This window comes from Pan paniscus, chromosome 9 (genome assembly GCF_029289425.2).
Source record: "Pan paniscus chromosome 9, NHGRI_mPanPan1-v2.0_pri, whole genome shotgun sequence".
NCBI lineage: Eukaryota > Metazoa > Chordata > Mammalia > Primates > Hominidae > Pan > Pan paniscus.
This window is the reverse complement of record NC_073258.2, coordinates 58329644-58351327: the sequence shown is the minus strand read 5'-3', so window position 1 is coordinate 58351327 and position 21684 is coordinate 58329644. Positions and strand designations below refer to the sequence as shown.

The 21684-nt window shown below is 45.3% G+C and overlaps 1 protein-coding gene across 2 annotated transcripts; it reads right to left on the bottom strand.

The window, feature by feature from the left end:
- Positions 1–2379: 2379 nt before the first annotated feature.
- Positions 2380–14101, bottom strand: LRRC55 (leucine rich repeat containing 55). Of its 2 annotated transcripts, none has more exons than XM_008951850.5 (3): positions 13796–14101; positions 11390–12925; positions 2380–6850 (listed from the first exon to the last, which is right to left on the bottom strand). In XM_008951850.5, exons 2-3 carry the CDS (start codon positions 12177–12179, stop codon positions 6615–6617), a joined length of 1026 nt encoding a protein of 341 aa, XP_008950098.1. In that variant the 5' UTR covers positions 12180–12925; positions 13796–14101; the 3' UTR covers positions 2380–6614. The 2 variants fall into 2 exon arrangements, with proteins under 2 accessions (XP_008950098.1, XP_003826488.1); XM_003826440.5 differs by lacking the exon at positions 13796–14101 and adding an exon at positions 13393–13503 and having other exon boundaries at positions 2491–6850.
- Between the last annotated feature and the right edge of the window lie 7583 nt (positions 14102–21684).

Sequence of the window (21684 nt, the reverse complement as noted above, 5' to 3'; positions counted from 1 at the left end):
ATACTGGAACATTGGCAATCTTGAGCTTTGACCTGGATGTGCTGACAGGGTAAGATAAGTGTGGAGGAAGAGTGAAACAGGTATTTGGTAACAAGAAGAGCAGACCATGTTAGAGACTGGTGGAGTTGATCAAAGTCTGTTTCCTTTGCCTTCTATGTGCGCAGCTAGTCTACTTCCCTGATGTTAAATGAAATCATAGGACTCAGTTCTGGCCAATGGAATATGCGGGAATTAAAGTACAATGCTTCTATTTTTGACTCCTGCAAATGTCCTTGAGATCCTCCATGCTGTAGAGAATTCCCATGGCCTCAGAGATGGCAGAGCCACTAGATGGAAGAATCCTGGGTCCCTGAATAACCATGTGAGGCAGAGCCTCTGACATGCTTTGGGACATGACATGAGCAGGAAATAAGAATTAATTGTGTCAAATAACCTAGCAAACAAATCTCTACTTTGTTGAGATTTTGGAATCACCTATTATCACAATCAGTCTACCTTGTCCAATGCAACCATTAAAGCTACTTGCAATGAAACAGATAGGATACTTGTTGGTTTTACCTATTACTCTCCAATTTTTTTCACCAAATAATCACAGAAGACTGATATGGTTTGGCTGTGTCCTCATTCAAACCTCAATTTCAATTGTATCTCCTAGAATTACCACGTGTTGTGGGATGGACCTAGGGGGAGGTAATTGAATCATGGGGGCTGGTCTTTCCCATGCAGTTCTCGTGATAGTGAATAACAAGATCTGATGGGTTTATCAGGGATTTTCCCTTTTGCTTCTTCCTTATTCTGTCTTGCTGCTGCCATGTAAGAAGTGTCTTTCACCCTCCGCCATGATTATGAGACCTCCCCAGCCATGTGGAACTGTAAGTCAAATTAAACCTCCTTTTCTTCCCAGTCTCAGGTATGTCTTTATCAGCAGTGTGAAAATAAACTAATATAAAGACCTCTGTGGCTAAAACCCTACTTTTGACTGAGACTGAATTTTCTCTTATGGCCCACATTGTTCTTGTCTTCTGAAGTTAGTCAGTCACCAAGTATTACTGAGTGTCTAAACTCAGATCAACTACTTACTAGCTATGTGACCTTAAGCACGTTAGCTTGTTTGTGCCTCAGTTGCCTCATCTGTAAAATAGAAATAATAATAGTACTTACCTTGGGTTTTTGTGAAAATTAAGTAAATTAATCCATATATAGTGCTTAGCAGAGCAGCTGGCATACAGTAAATGATGAGTAAATATTATATCATCATCATCATCATCATCATCACCATCATCAGTCCTTGGCACTATGAACAGCATTGAATGGGATATGCAAGATCTGGTCTTTCATGAGATGTCTGCTTATTTCAGGAGCCTTATTTTTGATCTTGCACTTGTTCAGCATAGTCTCTATTAAATACTTAATTTGAAGAGAAGGGTTTTGCCTCCCTCTAATCTACTCTAGAAAACACTGATTACAGTTGAAGATGTTCTCTGTTTAGCTAAGTGTTCTGAGTCAGTATCCGTGTTCCATTTAGAGGCTATGAGTGCGGTATTTGTTTGTACCCTGTGGCAATTGGAGTGGGAGGAATAGAGGGAAGTTAACATCCCTATTGGTGGAAGGAACTACTTTCTGCTCAGAGCCACTTCCTGCTTGGATTGACTTCCTTACAGCCACTTCCTACTTAGAATACTAAGATAAAAACAGCTGCCATTGTACCTACAGAAGTACACTTTCCTTCTTTTCCTGTCCCTATTCTCAAGGTACACTGCCTAGCCATCTCACTTCTGATGATGTACAGGCAACACTTGCAAAACCCAGGAGGTTTAGAATCCTTTTCCTTCTTTATTAACCTATGAGAACAGAGGCTGAACTTATACCAGCAATGGCCTCATCCAGCCCCAACACCATGCATTTAGATGCCTGATTTACCTGCATGCCTGAGTTAATGTCTTTTTGCCTATGCCGCTGGTGTGTGCTATCTCCTTATCACACACCCTTCAGTGATGCAAACTAGGCAGGCACACCCACTTGCCTTGGTATGTTTTATGGACGACCCAAGTTGCAAACATCAACATGTGTAAGACATATGCTCTCTTCTTTGTGTAATTTCAGGCACCAAAATATGCCTACACAGAGGGGTATGTGCATACAGACACACGCGTATTCTTTTTTTGCCTGGTAGAAATATACTTCTGTGATGTTCCTTCAACTCCCACACATGCCCCTCCATGGCTGGCACATCTCCTAATTATTTCCATCCACTCCCTCCCATAGACCTTTTGTGCGTATATTTTGGCACACATTCTCTTGGTTCCGCCTAGTTCCTTTCTCTCTTTCTTTCTCTACCTCCCTCCCTCTCCCTATCCCTCTTCACAGCTCTTAGGAAAATTTGTTAAACTATACACTCTTTATTATTAATGTACACTTATGAAAAATTCTTCACAGTTACAAAAGTACATGGTTATAAAATCATCTCCATACAAAGGTTGGCATCTTCCCTCTAACCCCACCCCTCCCCAGCCCTCCCACCCCCAGACATTAGCACATTACAGGACAGTGCTTAGAAAAACTGAGAGCTCTGTGGATCCAGCTCTCCGCCCAGTGCTGTGACAAACACAATAGTGATTTACAAAAGACCTTGTGACGCCCTCACTTCCCTTTTGCCTCTTCCTGGGGTGGGGAAGAGCAGACAATTTTCTCTGGCTTTAGGAAGATGTCCTTTTGAGGAATGGTTTAAGATATATCTTTTTAGTCTTCTACTGCTGGAAAGGATGTCAGCACAGACACCTATAGGGGAAAATGGAAGCTGGAGGTCTTCCCCCATGGTTGAAGACAAACACCTGTCTTGATCTGTTCAAATTTCATACATGTCCCTCTGTGAAAGGAGCCATGAACCTCTGTAGCAACTCTGGAGACCTATTTCTGCAAAGTTCCCTGGGAATTCCTCTAGGAAGGGAGAAAAAGAGATGAGGGTTTGTCTGAGGGTGACCAGAGATAACTGGCCCAAAGTGATGTGATTCAGATATGAGGGCTCTTCTAAAAAGGAATTTTCTTGGCCCAAATCTTGACCAAACTAAACTTTGATATCCTCTGGCCTAGCATGGAGGAAGCTTCTGCAATGAGGACAAGTCTCTGAGGGGCAGGAGAGAGCAGAGGGAAGCAAGGAGAAGTCAGGTTCTCATTAGGATGCCTCTGCCACAGATTTTTCTCCTTCTTTATTTTTTGAGCATCCAGTCCTACCCTAAACCTGGTGGGATTCCATCTTAATCTATCAAGCAATGTAATATTAGATTGGCGCAAAAGTAATTGCAATTTTTGCTATCACTTTTAATGGCAAAAACCGCAGTTACTTTTGCACCAAACTATATATGCCTATTTAGGCATGCTTATTTATGCATATTTAGCCACTCAGCCTATGGCTGAGTGGACTATGTCAGAGAACTGAACCCAAGTTCCAGAGAGATCTGTCCCATGTCAGCAGACAGCCAATATACAAGGAACCTCACAGACAGACATACAGATGCAGAGATACCCCATCACATACATGTTAACCAGTTTGGACAATTTGAATGAAGCCTGTGGTCACCAGGGATATGGGAGCAATTCTAATCAGGATTGTGAGATTATCTCTAGAAGGTTGCTTCTGATAGCTTGGACAAGATGATGGCGGTGGGAGAGAAGCAGGGAATTCCTTGGCAGTAAGGAGGTTGAATACTTTCCTCATTGTGCTCCAGTAAACTGAGGAGCTTCTAGCAGCAGGAGAAACATCTGTCCTTTAAAAGCCATGTATCCTGTTCAGAAAGGTTTGGCATTAATGGAGACCAAATTGTCCCACTAGAAAGGACATTGATGTCAAGGGGGCATTTGGTGTCTTTTCTGGTTCTAGTCCTATGCAAAAAAGCATATATCTTAAAATATATTAACTACATTTTGGCAAACAATAGTTCCTGGGAGGTTATTATAGTATTACGGTATGCCCCTATGGGAAACTTTTCTATTTTGTCAGGATTATAGTTTCTAAAAGTTCCTCTCCAAGTATTTAGGTTGCTGGCCTGGCTTCTAGAGAACAGCTTGAGTTCACCATCCTTGGTCATCACAGAAGGAGAGAGCAGGGCACAGTTCTGCTTCGGATGTCACAGGGCCAGGGATTTGTCCCAGATGTTGTAAGCAAGATTCAGGGGACACAGGTTCAAGTACTTCAGGTCTAGCAAAGTTTCTGAAGACTCTTTTGGTTGACTAGCTCAGGGAAGCACGAGTGAGGGATGCCTTCCTGGAAGATGACATATTAGCCTCCTTCATTCCTTTCAGGCTTTCCAGGAGGATGGGCCGATAGAATACTGCTGGAGCTTGGGGCAAGGGAGGTGTGGAAAGCCCCTGTTTTAATTCTCCTCCTGGCCAGACTTATCAGCATGTTGGACTGTGCCTTGATGTTCTTCTCCTAAACTGCAGAGGTTCTCACCTATAGCTTTCTTGCTCTCTTAGTATCTCTTGCAACACACACAGCAGGGCTTGAGAAGGAGTGGTTAACACGGCTTCCTTTCTTGATTCCCAAAGATCTTACTTTTCACATGACTGCCACCATGGCCACCATTGCTGATGTTTTATCTACACATTGTAAAGCAGGAGTCTCCTATTCAGGTGTTACCTGTGTAGTCTCTGTTTCAGAGCCTGCAATTTGCCCTACCGTGAGCATAGTTCAATCTGTACAGCAGATGGGTTTGACTGCCTTCTATTTAGCTTATCCACTAGCACATTCATGGATGCTGAATTCCAGGCCCCACTACCCAGCCTTCTGAGGCATTCTCTTCCCCAAGCACTTGAGAAAGCACTGGAAAGAGAACTGTGTTAGGGTTGAGCCCCAACCTTGCCACATAGCAAGTCATATCCAATCTTGAGACTTTTTTCCCCATCTGTAAAACAGGATTACTGATGTTTGATTTACCTCCTGCACAGGGATGTGAAAAGTCAAGGAGAATGATGCAAAAATACTCATGAACTATCCGGTGCTGAACAAATAGAGGGAAGATAATGATGCTGCTGACGAAACTGATGAAGAAGACCACGATGATGATAATTGTGCTTTGCTCGTAAAGTTACTTGATTTTTGACTGACTGATTAGATGCAGTTTCCCTGAATGGAGCTGCCTACCGCCTTCCTTCTAGGGCTTATCCAGACAACCTTGGGTAAGTCACTCAACTCTCTACGATTAATTCATCTGTCAAATGGGGATAATAAAAACCACCAGGCAGTGTTGCTGTGAGAATTGAAAGAAGTGAGTCAATAGATATAAAAGTGCCCAGAGGAGTGCCTGGACCCTATGAGGAACTTTGTCAGCTCTAGTTGAATTTGAATTTATATAACTCTAGAGGGAATGGTGATGTTCCCCAACTTGGATGGGGCAGTAGAAAGAGCACGGACTTTATCTTGCTCATAGTGGCATGTGACTTAACCTCTCTGAGCCTTAATTGCCTCATCCGTAAAATGGGAACAACAGCGTTCACCTCAAAAGATTTGTGTGTGTGTGTGTTAAAGGGAATGGTTTGTGGAGAGAGCTTTTCAAAGTACCTGACACTGGCAAGGGCTTAGTATTTAATAGCTCTCTCACCCTCATGCTTAACGTGGGTAAGTTGCTTAGAAGAAAATGCAAAGCCTCATATGGTCATAACTGTGCTGCCTTTGTCCCCTTTTAGCTCTGGGTGCTGCCAGGCTGTGGGTCTGTGGCCCACAGTGCACTTTCCTGGTGAGACCCTGTGGCATGAGCACTGTGGCAAGAACAGTCACATGATTAGGATCCCAAGGTGCCAGGACTCTTGCTGCCCCAGTTGCTGGGCCTCCTGCCTCTCTCTTCTGAAGCAAAACTTGAGTGAGAGGCAGGAGCAAGGGCATTGAAAGTGTCCATCCTCAGCCTGCTGCCTGGGACCTCACCAACTGGTGACATTTGGTCATATGGGGGCAGTCACTGGGAGGTGGTCTCACCTGGTAGCTGCTGGTGGAAGGAGGCCAGGGGCTGTCATAGAGGTGTTCTTACTCCCTGGAGGCAGTGGCTGGCATTGCTGAGAGCTGACAGTTTTGGTGTCAGGAGATGGGGAGTAGGTTTGAGTTCTGTGCCACACCCCCTCTATACAAGTAAGTGACCAGGAACTGTTCACTCTTCTCAACACAGCACACTATGCATATTCTGGCCTCTGCCATGTGCAGGTACCCTTCTTTGCCTACCTGACAAAGTAGATATTTCCTGATGACCAAGTTCACAAATCATTCTAATCTTATAATTCTCATGGACATTGCTAGATACAGAGGATGGCTCCTCCTCTGGGCCTCCATAATGACGTGCTCAGAGTCCTGACATATAGTCTTAAAGGGAATAGTTTTTGGATCTCTCTCCTTGACCAGAGGGAAGTGCCTTGAGGGCAGGGACTGAGTCAGTTCATCTGATGTTCCCAATTCCTAGCGTGCCGCCTGGCCCAAAGCAGATGCTCATACAAAATGAGTGTCCCCACCTTGCTTGAACCATGACTGAGGCAGCCAGGTCACCATGGAACCAGAGTGAGCAGTCAGGGAAGGCGTCTGGTGGCCAGCAGCTGTGGCGGTCAGCAGCATGGAGGGATGAGAGGCAGGCATGTCAGATCTCTTCCTCTTCACTGGCCTTGCTCCAGCGGTGGCAGCAGTTGGCAGTGATGCCCAGGAGGAAGTTGGTGGCCACAGAAGCAATGGAGACCACGAAGCCCACGAACGCAATGAATAGGTAATCATCCAGGGTCAGGGTCAGGTGGCAGGCCTTGAAGCTCTCCTCAGTGAGTGAGAAGAGCGGGGCGCCCTCGACTTCAGGAGGGCCCCGGCACTCAGCCAGCTGAGAATCTGTAACACAGAAGCCAGGGAGGGTGATGTACCCAGGGAAGGAGAGGGGATTGGAAAGCCCACCCACAACTGCTCGCTGGAAAAAGTAAGAAAGACATTCATTGAAGTTCTTCCATGTGCCAAGAATTCTACTTAACTCCTTTAGTTCCCTCAACAACTCTCAAGGCAAGGATTTTTATGCCTATTTCTATAGATGTGGAAAGTACTGTTTAAAGAGTTTAGCAATTTGCTGAAAGTCATCTGGCTGTGACCAGTGGTAGATCTGGGGACACCATCATCTCTTACAATAACCTCCCAACTGGTTTCTGGGCTTCAGAAGGTGTCTGTCCTCAGCCTGCAGGCTGGGACCTCACCAGCAGCTGACAAACGATTTTAATACAGTCAGCTGAGTGGTTCTTTCAAACCTGATGTCCTGCCACACCTTCTCTACTTAAACCCTTCCCTGGATTCCTGTTTTTGAATGGAGCAAAAACCAAGGTGCTCCCCTTGGGCTCCAGGGATTCTTTCCCATCTCTTCCACTCTGTTCCTTACTTACCCTGCTCTAGCCACACACACCTCCTGGTCATCCTTCCATGATCTCAGAGTGTCCCCTCTTGAAGCGGGGAAGGGATGCTTTTGCATTTGTCCCTTTGGGAGGGAACTTCTCCCCTCGATCTCTGCACAGCTCAGCTCCCCACTTCCTTTGGGACTTGGCTCAATGCCACATTATTAGTGAGGCCTTTCCTTAAGACTCTGAATAAAATAGCACCCCACTTCACCTCCCCCTGGGCTCCCTATCTTCCCTGCTCTGCTGTGTTTTTCTATGTAGTGTTGATCACTGCCTGAAAGTTTATTGGTTTATTTTCTGTCTTCTCCCCTTTCAATATAAGCCCCTCCCATGGTATCTTTAGCATGAGAACAGTGTCCTGTCCATAGTAAGTGCTTGACGAATCTTTACAACATGAATATAAGAGTCTGTCCAACTCCAAATCATTGGGCCTTTCCACTACTTATGTTGCATTTCCAGATACACAGGGTATAGAGTTAAGAGTATGGGTTCCAGAGCTATTGGCCTAGTTTCAAATCCCCTCTTCACCCCTTGCTAGTTGCATGATTACAGGTAAGATATTTAATCTCTCTGTGTCTTGACTTCTTCATCTGTCAAATGACGATAATAACAGTATCTACTTCTCAGGGTTGTAGTGAGGATTCAGTGAGTTAACGTACACGAATTATATGCTACATATTAATGTAATATATAACGTATATTATATTTCAATTATATGAATTATTATATTGGTTGTTTTTCCTAGAGAGGCCATTGGGGGTCATATTCTGCACTCAAGCTTCTGTAGGAGGGGGCTGCTTTTTCTGGTGGGGTTATTGTTATTTTCAGCATTGATGGTCTCATCTCATTCTTCTGGGATCACTTTTATGAATGCATGATGGCTGTCAACGGTCTTATCTCACTCTGCCTGGGAAGTAAAGGTAGTGTGCAGGTGACACTCTTGCCATGCAGCTTTAAGCACCAGCTTTTGAGCAGCCAATCATTCCTTTGTTTAGTGGATAAATATTAATCAAGCTCTTACCTTGGGTAAGTCTTTTTTTTTGGTCTTTCTGGCTCTCATGCTCTGCCTGTATAATAAGGGGCCTCTATAAGAAGGGGATAACCCAGCCAGGCACAGTGGCTCATGCCTGTAATCCCAGCATTTTGGGAAGCCAAGGCGGGTGGATCATGAGGTCAAGAGATTGAGACCATTCTGGCCAACATGGTGAAACCCCGTCTCTACTAAAAATACAAAAATTAGCTGGGTGTGGTGGTGCGCACCGGTAGTCTCAGCTACTCGGGAGGCTGAGGCAGGAGAATTGCTTGAACCTGGGAGGTGGAGGTTGCGGTGAGCCGAGATTGCACCACTGCACTTCAGCCTGGGTGACAGAGCGAGACTCTGTCTCAAAAAAAAAAAAAAAAAAAAAAAAGAAAAGAAAAGAAGGGGATAATCCAATCCAAATTTTCTGAGAGTCAGTATGAAGACATTTTCTAAATTATGTGTTGTATAAATGCATAAATGCTATGTATTCATTCTGCAGTTTTTGAGGGCAAGGAATCAAATGATGGATTTGGATTGAACCTTTCAAGAATTGAATCAGCATCAATATCCTTGGAAATGGGGAGTCAGGTTTGGAAGGAGAACGCAACCTTCCCCAAATCCCAGGTTGAGCAATTCCTGTAGGCTGTGAGCACAGGACCCCTGTCCTGCCCAGGCCAGGATCCTCTCTGGGCTTGACTCGCATGAGCTCTCCTCTGGAAACCTGAAGATGCTGAACTCTAAAGTCTATTAGGTAGATGAAGTGGGTACTGGTGAGACAGTGAGATGGGGAATGTGGCAACCCTCATATGGACCAGCCAGAGGAGCCCCTGACAGCTCTTGGTGGGACCACACAGGATGCAGGGTGGGAACGTGGAGGCTGACAAAACCCCCTGGTAAGTCAAGGCACCAGTCCTAAAGTCATGCTGTATCCCAGGGGCTTGCTTATTATGGCCCTCTTTGTTCAATTTTTCCAAAAACCATGGATAACAGTGGAGTTCCACAAAGAAAAAGGGAGGAAGCAGCTGAAAAGGACCTAAAGGGAAGAGCATCACCTAGTCCTGCCTCCACTGGCAAGGTTTTGTCCCTACGGAGAAGCACCCTGGTGCGTGTGGCCTGGTGTTAAGTGTGTTCTGTGGAGGAACAGGGAACCTGGCTTTCCAGCTGGGCCTGCTTGCTTCCTCATCATGGGCCTGTGGACAGTCACTGTCCCCTTCTGGAGCTCAGGTTCCTCACCTGTACTGATGTATGTGTGAGCCTACACTGATGAAATCTTGGACCCCTCTCCTGCTCGCTGGGAGTCTGAGCTTCTTCAGAGCAGCAGGGACCTCAGAGATCACAGAAAAGGAGTCCCTGGGTGTAATGGAAGCTTAGTGCTTTGGGTGCCCTTTCTGTTATTAGTGCACAGGAGAGAGAGGGAAGGCGCGCCTGCCAAGTTTGAGCAAGTTGAGAGATTGCTCCAGGCATCCTCCCACTCCTGCCCTCCACCATCGCCCCATCCCAGTCCCCAGCTATTTTGATGCAAGAGAATTTCCTCCTACAGCTCTGTGGAAACACTGGAATCGTGACCCACAGCCCTTCCCAAACTATTTTGGTCTTGGGCTCCCCACTCAGTCCTCCTCTCCCTTTTACCACATTCAGCATTGCTTCTTCTCAACATGGGCTGAGCTCAGGTTCTGGGAAAGCCCCTTGGATAGGGCCTTCAGCTACTACTTCTGGGTTCTTGTGCCAAGTCTTGGTGTTGTCACACAGGAGAGCTGGTGGCTAGGACCGCAGCTGAACATTGCCTGCCTCTGGGTCAGGCTCAGATGCCACTGGGTTGGGATGCCCATCAAACCTGTGTGATTTGGGCTTCTTCAGGCCCCAGTCCACCCTCCAGTTGGGATTGGCTGGTTGAGTTGCCACATCTCAGTCTTCCTTTCAGCTCCCTACCCTGTGCCCAAAGTTTACACTGCTCAGGGCCTTGAGTTTGAGGAAAGCCAGGTTCTCGTAGCTGAGATCCAGGTCTTGGAGCTGCATGAGGTCCTGGAACTCTACTGCAGCCCTTTGGCCAGTCCAGGACTCAGGTTCTGACTCTTCCGGCAGGCCAGAACCTGACTCTTCAGGATATAGTCAGGGAGATTGCCAGGACTCAAATCCTGGCTTCAACACTTAGCAGCTGTGTAACTTCCAACAAGCTACTGAACCTCTCTGTGCCTCAGCTTCCTCCTCTGTAGAGTGGCAATCTCATTAGTGTTCTTCTGGGGATAGGAAGAGATAGGTAAAGCTGCTTAAGAGAGGGCCTGGTAAATAGCAAGTACTAAGGTCTCAAGTTCCTCCTGGAACATATTGGCTGTCACGCGACTCAAGCTATTGCAGCTCTGTTGAGATTGTGTTAGCCATTACTATTTATACGAGAGTTTCCAACACTTGGAATGCTAAAAAAGCATTCTGGTAGATTAGAACAGGGCTTAGAAGTTAGATAAATCTAGGTTTTATTCATGGTCCTGCCACTTTTTAATTTTTTAATTTGTATTTTTTTCATGGCCCTGCCACTTTCTAAGTGCGTGATTCCTGTCAAGCCTTTTTATTGTTCTAAATCTCAGTTTCTTCACCTGGAAAATGGGTATAATAAAAATGGGGGTCTCATGAGATAATGGATGCCAAGATCTTAGGTCATGGTGAAAGCTCAATAAAAACCACCAACCATAGGCTATTCTCACTTGTCTACTATCCGTCTGCCTCATTAGGTCATGAGCAGCGCAGCGGTGAGGGACATCTATTTCATGAATGAATGGGCCCTCGGTGCCTCACATGCACTGGAAGGATTCTACAAACAACCTGTTGGCCGAGCTGGTGTACAAAGAGGCAAGCCCACATTAGAAAACGCAGTAGGTGCTTTCTGGCTTTAAGTCCCCCTGCTTTCTTTGGAGCCTTGGCTTCCCATTGAGGCAAGCCCTCCCTGTTGACTGCCCCGTTCTGCCCCTCTATTACCTGCTGTACAGCGCTGGATCCGGTTTCGCAGCCACTTCAGCAGGGGTTCCATGGTGCAGCCACACACCCAGGGATTGCCACCGATCTGCAGGGTCACCAGCCCCGGTAGGCCCTCAAGAGCCTCCAGGCTGAGGAAGGCCAGGCCCCCATAACTGAGGTCCAGGTCTCGGAGCTGCATGAGGCCCTGAAAGGCCTGGGGATGCACCCTCCGCAGCCAGGGGTTGTGGCTCAGGTCGATGTGGACCAGCCCATGGGCCTCCTGGAACATGTCGGCTGGCACGTGGCTGAAATTGTTGTAGCTCAGATCCAAGTGTGCCAAGCGCTTGGCATGGAGGAAGAGGCCCCGGGGCAGCTCCATTAAGGAGTTGTTGTGCAAATCCAGCACCTGGAGCTCCATGTAGCATGTGAGGTAGCCAGGCGGCACTGCTGTGATGCGGTTGTGGGCCAGGCTGAGGTTTCGGGTGTCCATTGGCAGGTCTGGGGGCACAGAGAATAGCCGCTGGCTGCTACAATCCACCACCTGGTTACGGCATGTGCAAAGGACGGGGCAGCTGGTGCCAGCATCCGAGTGCATCAACCCGGCTGCCAAGAGGAGGGAGATCAGCAGCATTGCTGGGTGGGGTGGCCCGGGCCAGGGAAGCTGGGCCCAAGTGTCACCCATCTTAGGCAGCTGGCAACAGCAGTGCTGGAGGGAGCCCATGAGGACTGTGTCCATGGAATCGAGAGTCTGTGATACAGGAAGGCAGCTACATCTGGGGCCAGCGTCTGTGAAGGTGGGGCTTCTGAGCATGTGGTATCATGGCTAGGGACTTTCCCAGGAGCCTCTGAGCACCAGAGGGCTTCCTGAGATCCACGGGAGGTCCCCTTCCGGAGCCTAGGGGGCAAGACACCCAGTTGAGGTCCCCTAGGGTCTGGAATGATGATCAAAACCTGAGAAAGGGAGGGGACAAGAATGGGGCTAGGTCGGCTGCCAGCAGGTCCTGGAAGAGTTCCTGCAGATCTTTTGTGTCTCTCTCACCCATGCCTGCTGGATGTTTCCTCTTGGTGCTGTGTCTGGGAGGGAGGGGCTGAAGGAGATGAAACGTGCCCTTTAAAGATCCTTGGCACTTCTTCTGAGAAAACTTAAGTCCTGTCCCACGTCTGGGACTGATTAGGAAGCCAGGGCTGCACCTGGGTCTCCAGTGTTGAAGGTCTCAGAGGCCATTTGTCCTGGTGGCCTGGTGGGCTGGAGTCCAAGGGGGTCCCAGGGTGGGTGTTTTGGGAAAAGGGCCCGGGAGGAAGTGAGTCTCCATGGGCCTCCTAAAAGCCTGAGAGTCCTCAGCCTCAGTGGCTGCTGGAATCCCCAGGAAGCCTCTTTTTTTCCCAAAGAGAGGAGGACCCCAGGTGATGCCCACTGTCTGGGCCTCTGGGGCCAGAAGAAGTCATGAGTCCTGAAGGTACAGGCTGAGTGTCAGCTGGCAGAGCTCTGGCATCTTCTCCAAGCCAGTGCCTTCCTCAGCGCAGTTCTGTGTTCAGCAGGTGGAGGCCAAATTCCCTCTGTCAACAAGGAAAGCACTCAGGCAGAGAAATCCTGTGCCCTCGACACCCCCTTGTCCCTTCACCTAGGACGCTTGGCTTATCTTTGTCTCTTTCCTTTGCTCCCCCAACCACAAAGTTCTCTGCTTACTGTCTGTCAGGTGTGGGCCATGGTAGGTTCAGACCCCAGGCTCACATTGCTGTTACCCACGAGCCCTCCCTGACCCAACCTGCAGCCATCCTCCTCTGGGTTCCTGTCTTGGGTTAGATGCATTTTCTTCTTCTTCTCATAACCCCACCCTCATTAGTACCAAACACGCCACCCTTGAACAACTCCCTAAGAAAAATCTGCATCCACACTCTGGGGGTTTGCACACCCCTTTCAAACACTCTAAGCGCTCCTCTCTCTCTCTCTCACACGCACACACACACACTCACTCACACACCATTCTGTGACTCCCCCATATTTTGCCCTGCCCCGTGCTCACGCCTCGCGGTTTTCGCTCCAGCTTCCTTCTGCACAGGCGATCCTGCAGACCCCTCCCCAGTCGACCCCCAGCATCTTTCGCCCCCCTCTCAGCGCACACCCTTCATCCCAGCATCCCTTTCCACACACTGCACTCTCCTGCTCGCCGCCCCCAGCAGAGGGACCGAGAGTGATGCCACGCCCAGAGCCTCAGCCCTCGCGTCCCGCGCCCTCTCGCTTCTCCCTTGCCCACCTGCTGTCCTCGGTCCTCCCCTCACCCTCGGCCTGGCGCTGCCTATTTTCCTACCGCTTCAAGCCTCAATCCCGCCCACCTGGAAATCACCCCAGCTCCCCTTCATGCAGACTCATTTTTCTAAGCCCCAGGTCTCCCCCCGCACTCCCACAGGCCCCAGGAGCCTACTCACTCCGTTCCAAGGACACAGCCATCAATCTGCGGCAGACGCGGGTCTCCCTCCCTCCTCCTGGAATCCCCGCTTGCTCCTTGCTTGCTTCAGAACAGATTGCCTCCCAGGCTGTTCCCCTCCCCCGGCCTCTCCTCCTCCTTGTCTCCCGGATCCCAGGCCAGCATCTTCTATGATTTCCCGTCCTGCGGTCCCCCTGCCCCTTCTTTCACCCAAAGGGAAATCACAGAGAAAGGATGCTCGGAAGAAAGTTCACAGAATCTGAATGCTTCTTTCTGAAACTCAGCTGGTGCCCAGGCTGCTGGGGTATAAGGCTTCCGCCAGAGCCAGGTCTTCCCCCTCCCTCCCCCCTTCCCACCCTCTCTCTCTCCCTCCCTCCATCCCTCCCCTAGTTCTCTCCCTTTTTCACTCCCCTTTTTTTCCTCGAGGGCCAGGTACTGACGTTTCGCTGTCTCTTAGCAACTGCCTCCACATTTTTGAGCAATAGGAGAACTGGCTGTGGACCCCACCACAAAGAGAGAGGAGGGAAGGAAGCACAGGGCAAAATTCACAGCCGCCCACAGGATCCTGGGGATAGAGCGAGGAGAAGAGGGGGAGACAAGGGTGGGCAACTGGACAGGGGCAGAGAAAGAGGATCAGGCAGGGCCCAGTGGGAGAGGTCGTAGTAGGGGCAAGGTGTGGACCTGGAATCGGAGACAGAGGAGAGATGGCTTAAGGGCATCAGATCCAGAAGAAAAAACTAAGAGGGCTTGCAATGAATGGAGAAAGGGTCTTAGTGGGGGATGGGGGGAGTGAAGAATGGGGACATTGAAAACATGAATAGGAATGGAAACAAAAAAGGGATGTGAATATGATAAGTTTGCTCACTTGATGGGCTATATCTTTGTAGTCACCATATAATATCTACTTACCTGGGTTGGAAGGTATTTTGGGCTCCAGCTACCAGGTGATTGGCTCAGGGCTTGTTAGGGACCATTATTGCAGGAGAGACCTTTTATATGTTCCCTGATTTTCCCTAAGTCCTGACCCCATGGGCTTTCTGGGGCTAGGAGGCTTGGCTGGAGGAGACCAATTTCCCCTTGGCTTGGGATATGAGAACTTTTGGGGTCCAAAAGGCCAACTACTTGGCCAGGTGGGGGCACCTGGGGCTCTATAGACACTTGGGTCTGTTAAGGGGAAAGGAAGCTTGTGATCCTTTCTTCTTTCTCCAGGCCTAAGGGATTCTGTCTGTTGTCTTGTTCCCATGCTTCCAAGCTTCCTTGGAGTGACTTCAGATGAGGATGAAATTTGTGCAACACCTGTTTTCTTGCTCACCCATTAAACAAGTCTCTAGCTGTCCTGCATTTTAAAAATCGTCTTGACCGGTTGGTTTGCTCAAAGAGCTGGCTTATTTCTTTGCTTAATAAATATTTATTGAGCATTCACTGTATGCTAGGTACTTGGCCAGATGGTGGGCGACAAGATGGACATAGACTCCTCCCTCATGGAGCTGCTTCATTTGGTTGACCTGGGGCCTCTCGCATTTAAGTAACAGCTTAGGTCTTTGGGGGATCCAAAATGGAGTAATAGAAAATAACAAGTGTGAAGTTAAACAGATTCTGGGCATTTGTAAAGTTCTGAAAATCATGGTGGTTGTCTTCTCTAACATGATTCTTTTTGCTATATGCTTGTAGAAAGTCAGTTCCCTTCTGTGTTCTCTCAGATGCTCATTTTGAATCTTTCATGTTCTACAGTCTCTGGCACAGAGTAACATGGCAGCCACTCCATAAATATTTATATATTGAGTTGACTGAGGTAAATGAGATTTCACTCCCTGCTTAAAAAAAGGAATGTTTGTTTAATCTCATTTATGAGTTTAGAAGTAAAATATTAATCTTAACCCAGAAAACACAACACAATGAAACAAGTAATCTATTCTAACTGAGGACTGTTGGCCTCCGGAAAGTAAAGCTAGCATCCTATGTTATTAACATTAACTGAAAAATGATAGAAAACATAATTATCTGAATGGAGGCTAAAAAAGCTATCCAGCATAGTTCAATATTTAGTGTTGACTAAAGGTAACTTATGAAGATTTTCTTCTTTTACATGATACGAAGTTTATATTTAAAATTAGAATTAATAATATAACTAAAGGAAAACATTAGTGACTGTGTTCCTTAAAAAATAGGATCTAGGTAAGATGCCTCATCACTGTTTGAAACTCAGTTTTCTGACCTTTGAAGTAGGGATAATGACGCCTAAGTCACAGGGTTGCTAGATATATGAGCTATTATAAATAAAGCACTTAGAACACTGTACAGATGGCTTTGTCAAATGAACAAATAAAACAAAGTAAAATAAACAAATAGCAGAATATAAAATCTCTAAAACAGTTATGGAGAAAGAAAACAAATAAATTGCTCAAAAAGTAAAAAGTTAAGAAAGGAAAATATTACATTTGCAGATGATTTGAATGTATTCTTGTGCAAATGAGTTGCAAAACCTTCAGAAACCCCTAATTCAAGAACATTGTCATTGCATATATCTTCTGTAGAAGTGAGGTTCAATGAGACAGAAATATTTTACGTGACTTTATACCTTTAATCATTTTACAAATCATTATGGGTTTCTATGAATCCCAAATTGGCGTCCCAATGTACACTGTGTGCCATGAGGTTCTTAAATAAGTTTGAGAAACACTGAGTTAAACAAAATGAAATAAGTTTATTTACTGTAAGATTTCTCAGAGGCTTTAATGTGTAAATGGTTAGGGCCAGTCCGCAAGTTAATGTGTAAATGGTTAGGGCCAGTCTGCAAGTGACGGCATTGGGGAATGAGGAATATATAATATCCAGCATTTCCTAAACTTATTTGGGATCTGTAATTTTCTTTTATCTTCTGCTCTCCCTCCTCTACTGCCTTTCCCTCTCCCCTTCCTCTCCTATTCTCACCTTTTACCTCCTCTTCCTTCTTTTTGTCAGAACTGTTAATATTGGGAATAGTTTTTGGTGAGCATGGTTTGGGAAATATGGAGCTGAAATTTATTATAGACTATCTCTTGCTTAAGTATCTTTAGTAATAGCAGGTGGCTTCCATAGAGGTCATTTTATTTTTTTTTACACAAAGAAATGTGTATCACTTTATGAGAGTTACTAGATATGTAGATAATAAAATTCAATGAATTCATTAAATGAATTCATGTTGAGACACCCATACTGAGTGGTTGGCTGTTTCCCTTCACAAAATGACTTTTTCCTGCACAGCATTCTTGCAGTAGGAGTGCTTCTATTTTGAACCCCAGCAAAATGATAAATGATTATGTGTCACGGCCTTTTGGGGTCTCTTGCAAGTTATTGAAACTGTGATTGTTCAATCCATGATTGTCAAGGATTTACTCTACTGGGAAAATACACAGAAATCAATCAAAGAGTTGCACAAATGAAATGAGTTGAAAAATAATTTTCATTACTATGATTTCCCGAATACGTGCTAAATTAGCTGTAACAATGGCAGGAAATCTTTAAATACATGAGAATTAATTTAATCTACCACATAAGAAATTCATTCAAGGAAAATTATGAAACCTTAATAGAATGAAGATGGAGGAAGAAATGGAAAAAGGTAATCTCTCTAGTTGCTGGGAAAGTATAAAAATAACAAAGATGATTCTGCTTTCTTCAGTATCGTAGCTTAAAGTGTCTGAATCAGAATCTGATGAACTGGTAATGAAAACCATTTGGGAGAAAAACTGGCAAGAATGCACAGATCATGTTAATAAGATGATGGTGATGATGATGATGACAGGAAATGCTTCAAAGTAAAGATGATGGACTCATCTAACTAAAAGATTAAAAAAAATTTTGCAAACTAAAAATCACTTGATGACTTTACTAAATATTTGTGCATTCTATTCACAATAGCAAAGACATAAAATCAACCTAAATGCCCATCAATGATAGACTGGATAAAGAAAATATGGTACATATTTACTATGGAATACTGTGAAGTCACAAAAAAAGAGTAAGATTATGTCCTTTGCAGGGACATGGATGGAGCTGGAGGACATTATGCTTAGCAAACCAATGCAGGAACAGAAAACCAAATACTGCATGTTCCCACTTATAAGTGGGGGCTAAGTGATGAGAACACATGGACATATAGAGGGGAACAGCACACACTGGATTCTATAGGAGAGTGGAGGTGGGAAGGAGGGAGAGGATCAGGAAAAATAACTAATGGGTACTAGACCTAATACCTGGGTAATAAAATAATCTATACAACAAACCCCCATGACACAAGTTTACCTAAGTAACAAACTTGCACTGTACCCCTGAACTTAAAAGTTAAAAAACATTTGTTCTTTGAAAAATGACCATAGACGAGACTATAGTTTCTGGAAGTGGTTCTCACTATCACAATACAGAGTATGAAAAATGGGAAAGTACAAAAATGTTGGAATCAACCTCAAAGCAAGAAATGGTCTTGAGACATTAGCTCCATACTTCATTTTTTTGCTCTGAAAAAAATTCAAATGGTCCAAAGGAAAAACAAGCAATAAAAAAATACGAGTCAGGAAGAGAACAGAATAGCACATTTATCTTAGCTGTGGAGAGAAGATATCTTTCTGTGTGTGCAGGAAATGGACAATGTCGTTTTTCAAACATATGACTTAAAAGATAATGGGGTTTTGCTGAGCAAAAAATGATAAAACAAAATCAGAGAGAAAGGAAAGACAGTCAATGGAAATATAAATTTTACATGAAAATCATTTGACCCAATACATGGAAAATATATTAAGAATTGCTACAAATACAGTTCTTATAAATTGCTATAATACACAAATTACTCCGATACAGATACAGAAAATATAACATTGTGGTAGGTAAGATTCTAAGATGGCCCTTGTGGTAGATAGAATAGTGGGCCCCCAAAATGTCCATTTTCTAATCCTCAAAACCCAGGAAAATGTCGTCTTAAGGGACATGAGATGGGAAGATTATCCTAGATTGTGCAGGTGGGTCCAATGTAATCACAGGGATCCTTAGAAAGGAAAGAGGGAGGTAGGAGAGTCAGAGAAGGAGAGGTAAGGATGGAAGAAGAGGTTGAAGGTGTTACACTGCTAGCTTTGGAGATGGAGGAAGGAACCATTAGTCAAGGAAGGCAGGCAGCCTCTAGAAGCTAGATAAAACGAAGAAACAGATTCTATCCTAGAGCCTCCAGAAGGAATTCATCCCTGGTGACCCATTTTAGGCTTCTGGCCTCCAGAGAAATGAGTTAATCAGTGGGTGTGGCTGTAAGCCACTACGTTTGTGGTGATTTGCTATAGCGGCAATAGGAAACCAGTATAGCCCTCAAGCTGACCACTTCCTGGTTGAATCTGTGAATACAATGGGATAAAACGCCTATGATTAGGTTAGTTCATGTTAATCGAAAGGCAGGCTATCTAGATGGGCCTTACCTAATCAGGTGAGCCATTAAAATTTCCCCGCCCTTCCTGAAAGGGTATTTGACTCCAGGGATATTCTCCATTGCTAGCTCTGAGAATAGAGGGGAACATGTGGAAAGAACTTGAGAGTGGACTCCAGTTGCTATGATTGATCACTGCCAACAGTCAGCAAGAAAACGGGAACCTCAATTCTACACCCACAAGGAGCTGAATTCTGCCAACAACTTGAACACGTTCGGAAGATGATTAAGTCCAAGCTCCAGGTGAGAATGCAGCAGGCCAGCCAGTACCTTGATTACAGCCTTGTGATTCCCCGAGTATCAAACCCAGCTATGCTGTACCAGGACTTCTGATCCCCAGAGGTATGAGCTAATCAATGGGGATTGTTTTAAGCCACTAAGTTTGTGGTAATTTGTGATGCAGCAATAGAAAAGTAACATAAATGTCATGTGGAAAGATGCATGGTCTGGCTAAAAATTAAAGACATAAACATAAAAACCATTTAGTGATAATACGTTAAACTAGTAACAATAAATCCACCTGTAAAACTACATGTGCTGGGTTTGGGGGAATGAGATGCATGTACCTTTTTGGGGGGCACTAGGAATTGGCTCAGACCCACTTAAGAAATTGCTTATATCTTTGACTCGGCAATTAGTAAGAAATTAGTTCGTTCAAAAATATTCATAGAAGGAACATTTATGATAAAGAAAAAGATGGAAGTAATGTGAATGTCCAGTGTTCAGCAACAGAGGGTGCTAAGAAAGCATCTTATAATGAAAAGAAACACCAAATAGAACAGTATTAATTGTGGCATCCTGATGGGTGATATTGTTGCCTGGACAGCATGCACAATCAGGTTAATGGAATAAAGCAGAGCGAAAGTTAACTAATACTTCACCACTCACTGGCTGTGTGCCCTTAGGCTAATGACCTAACCTCACTGTGCTCAATTTCCTCATATCTAAAATGGGCATGATTTTAGGATGCACCTCACAGGGTCGTGGAGAGATTTCAAAGAGGCAATCCATGTAGAACCTGGCATAGTCCTTGGTCCTTTATAGAATCTCAAGGAATTGGCCATTACTATAACAATTATGAGTAGTATCATTATATGAAAAGGAAATGGGGCTGGGCGCAGTGCCTCACACCTGTAATCCTGGCACTTTGGGAGACCAATTTGGGAGGACTGCTTGAAGCCAGGAGTTTGAAACCAGCCCGGACAACATAACGAGACTCTATCTCTATAAAAAAATAAAAAAATCAGCCTGGCATGGTGGCATGCACCTGTGGGCTCATCTACTCGGGAGGCTGAGGCAGGAGGATCACTTGAACCCAGGAGACTGAGGCTGCAGTGAGCTATAACTTAATTACTGCACTCCAGCCTGGGCAACAGAGTGAGTTTCTGGCTCTAAACAAAAAAGTAAAAAAAAAAAAAAAAAGAAAAGAAAAAAGAAAATGAGTTGTATGACTTCCGTTCCTGACGCTAAAATCTCTTGATTCAACCTGGGAGGCAATATTATATGATAGGAGGCTATGTAGCATAGTGTTAGGAATAAAGGCTTTGGTGTAATTAATAATAATAATAATAATAATACCTGACTCATGGTTATTAATGAAATGACTCATGTAAAATGTGTAGCATAGTATCTGTCAACTCTCAACAAACCATAACTATGACTATTATTTTATTATTTTGGTAGGGAGTTGGTGGAGGTGAATATGGAGCCACACCTCAAATAACAGCACTTAGTCTTTAGATAACGATTGCAGCCTATCCTTTTACTTGTGACCAGTTCGCATGTCCTTTCTGCTCCTTGGTTTCTGCATCCTTGGTCCAGTTTTTGAGCTTTTATGATATATTCTTCATGCTCCTGCCTTAGTGATCCTCCACATCATCCCTTTGTAATTTGATGTTGACGTGATTCAACATCTGCATGATTCCTGACCACCACGGAGGTGTGTGTGTGTGCATGCATGCCTGCGTGTTCCCGAGTGTGTGCATACATGGGTATGTGCATGCACGCACAGTATGTGTGCATGTGTGCATGTGTGTGTTTGTAGAAGGGGGGATGTGGTTAACTTGGAAGCATAAACAGTAAAATCTAATGATTATCTGTTGCCAGACAACATGCATTCATACATAATGTGAATGGTAGGTGGCTCCAGTCCTGTGACCACCTCCCTGGCAGGGAGAACAACCTCGAGTGGAGGCAAGGCTAGATGGGAAAAGAAGGGTGAGTGGAGCGTAGCTCCTCTTGTCACCCGGTACTCTCTTGGCCAAATCTTTCCTGGAGTCATTGCCACTGTCCTGCAAGCCTAAGGCAGCTATAAGGCTTAGAATTGTCCCCACCAATATACAACCTGAGTTGCCAAGTGCTTATTAAATGTATTTTCCTGAAAAGTTAATGGGAGAACATAATAAAATTTGTTAGGAACTGCAACTCTCTGCCCCTCTTCTCTC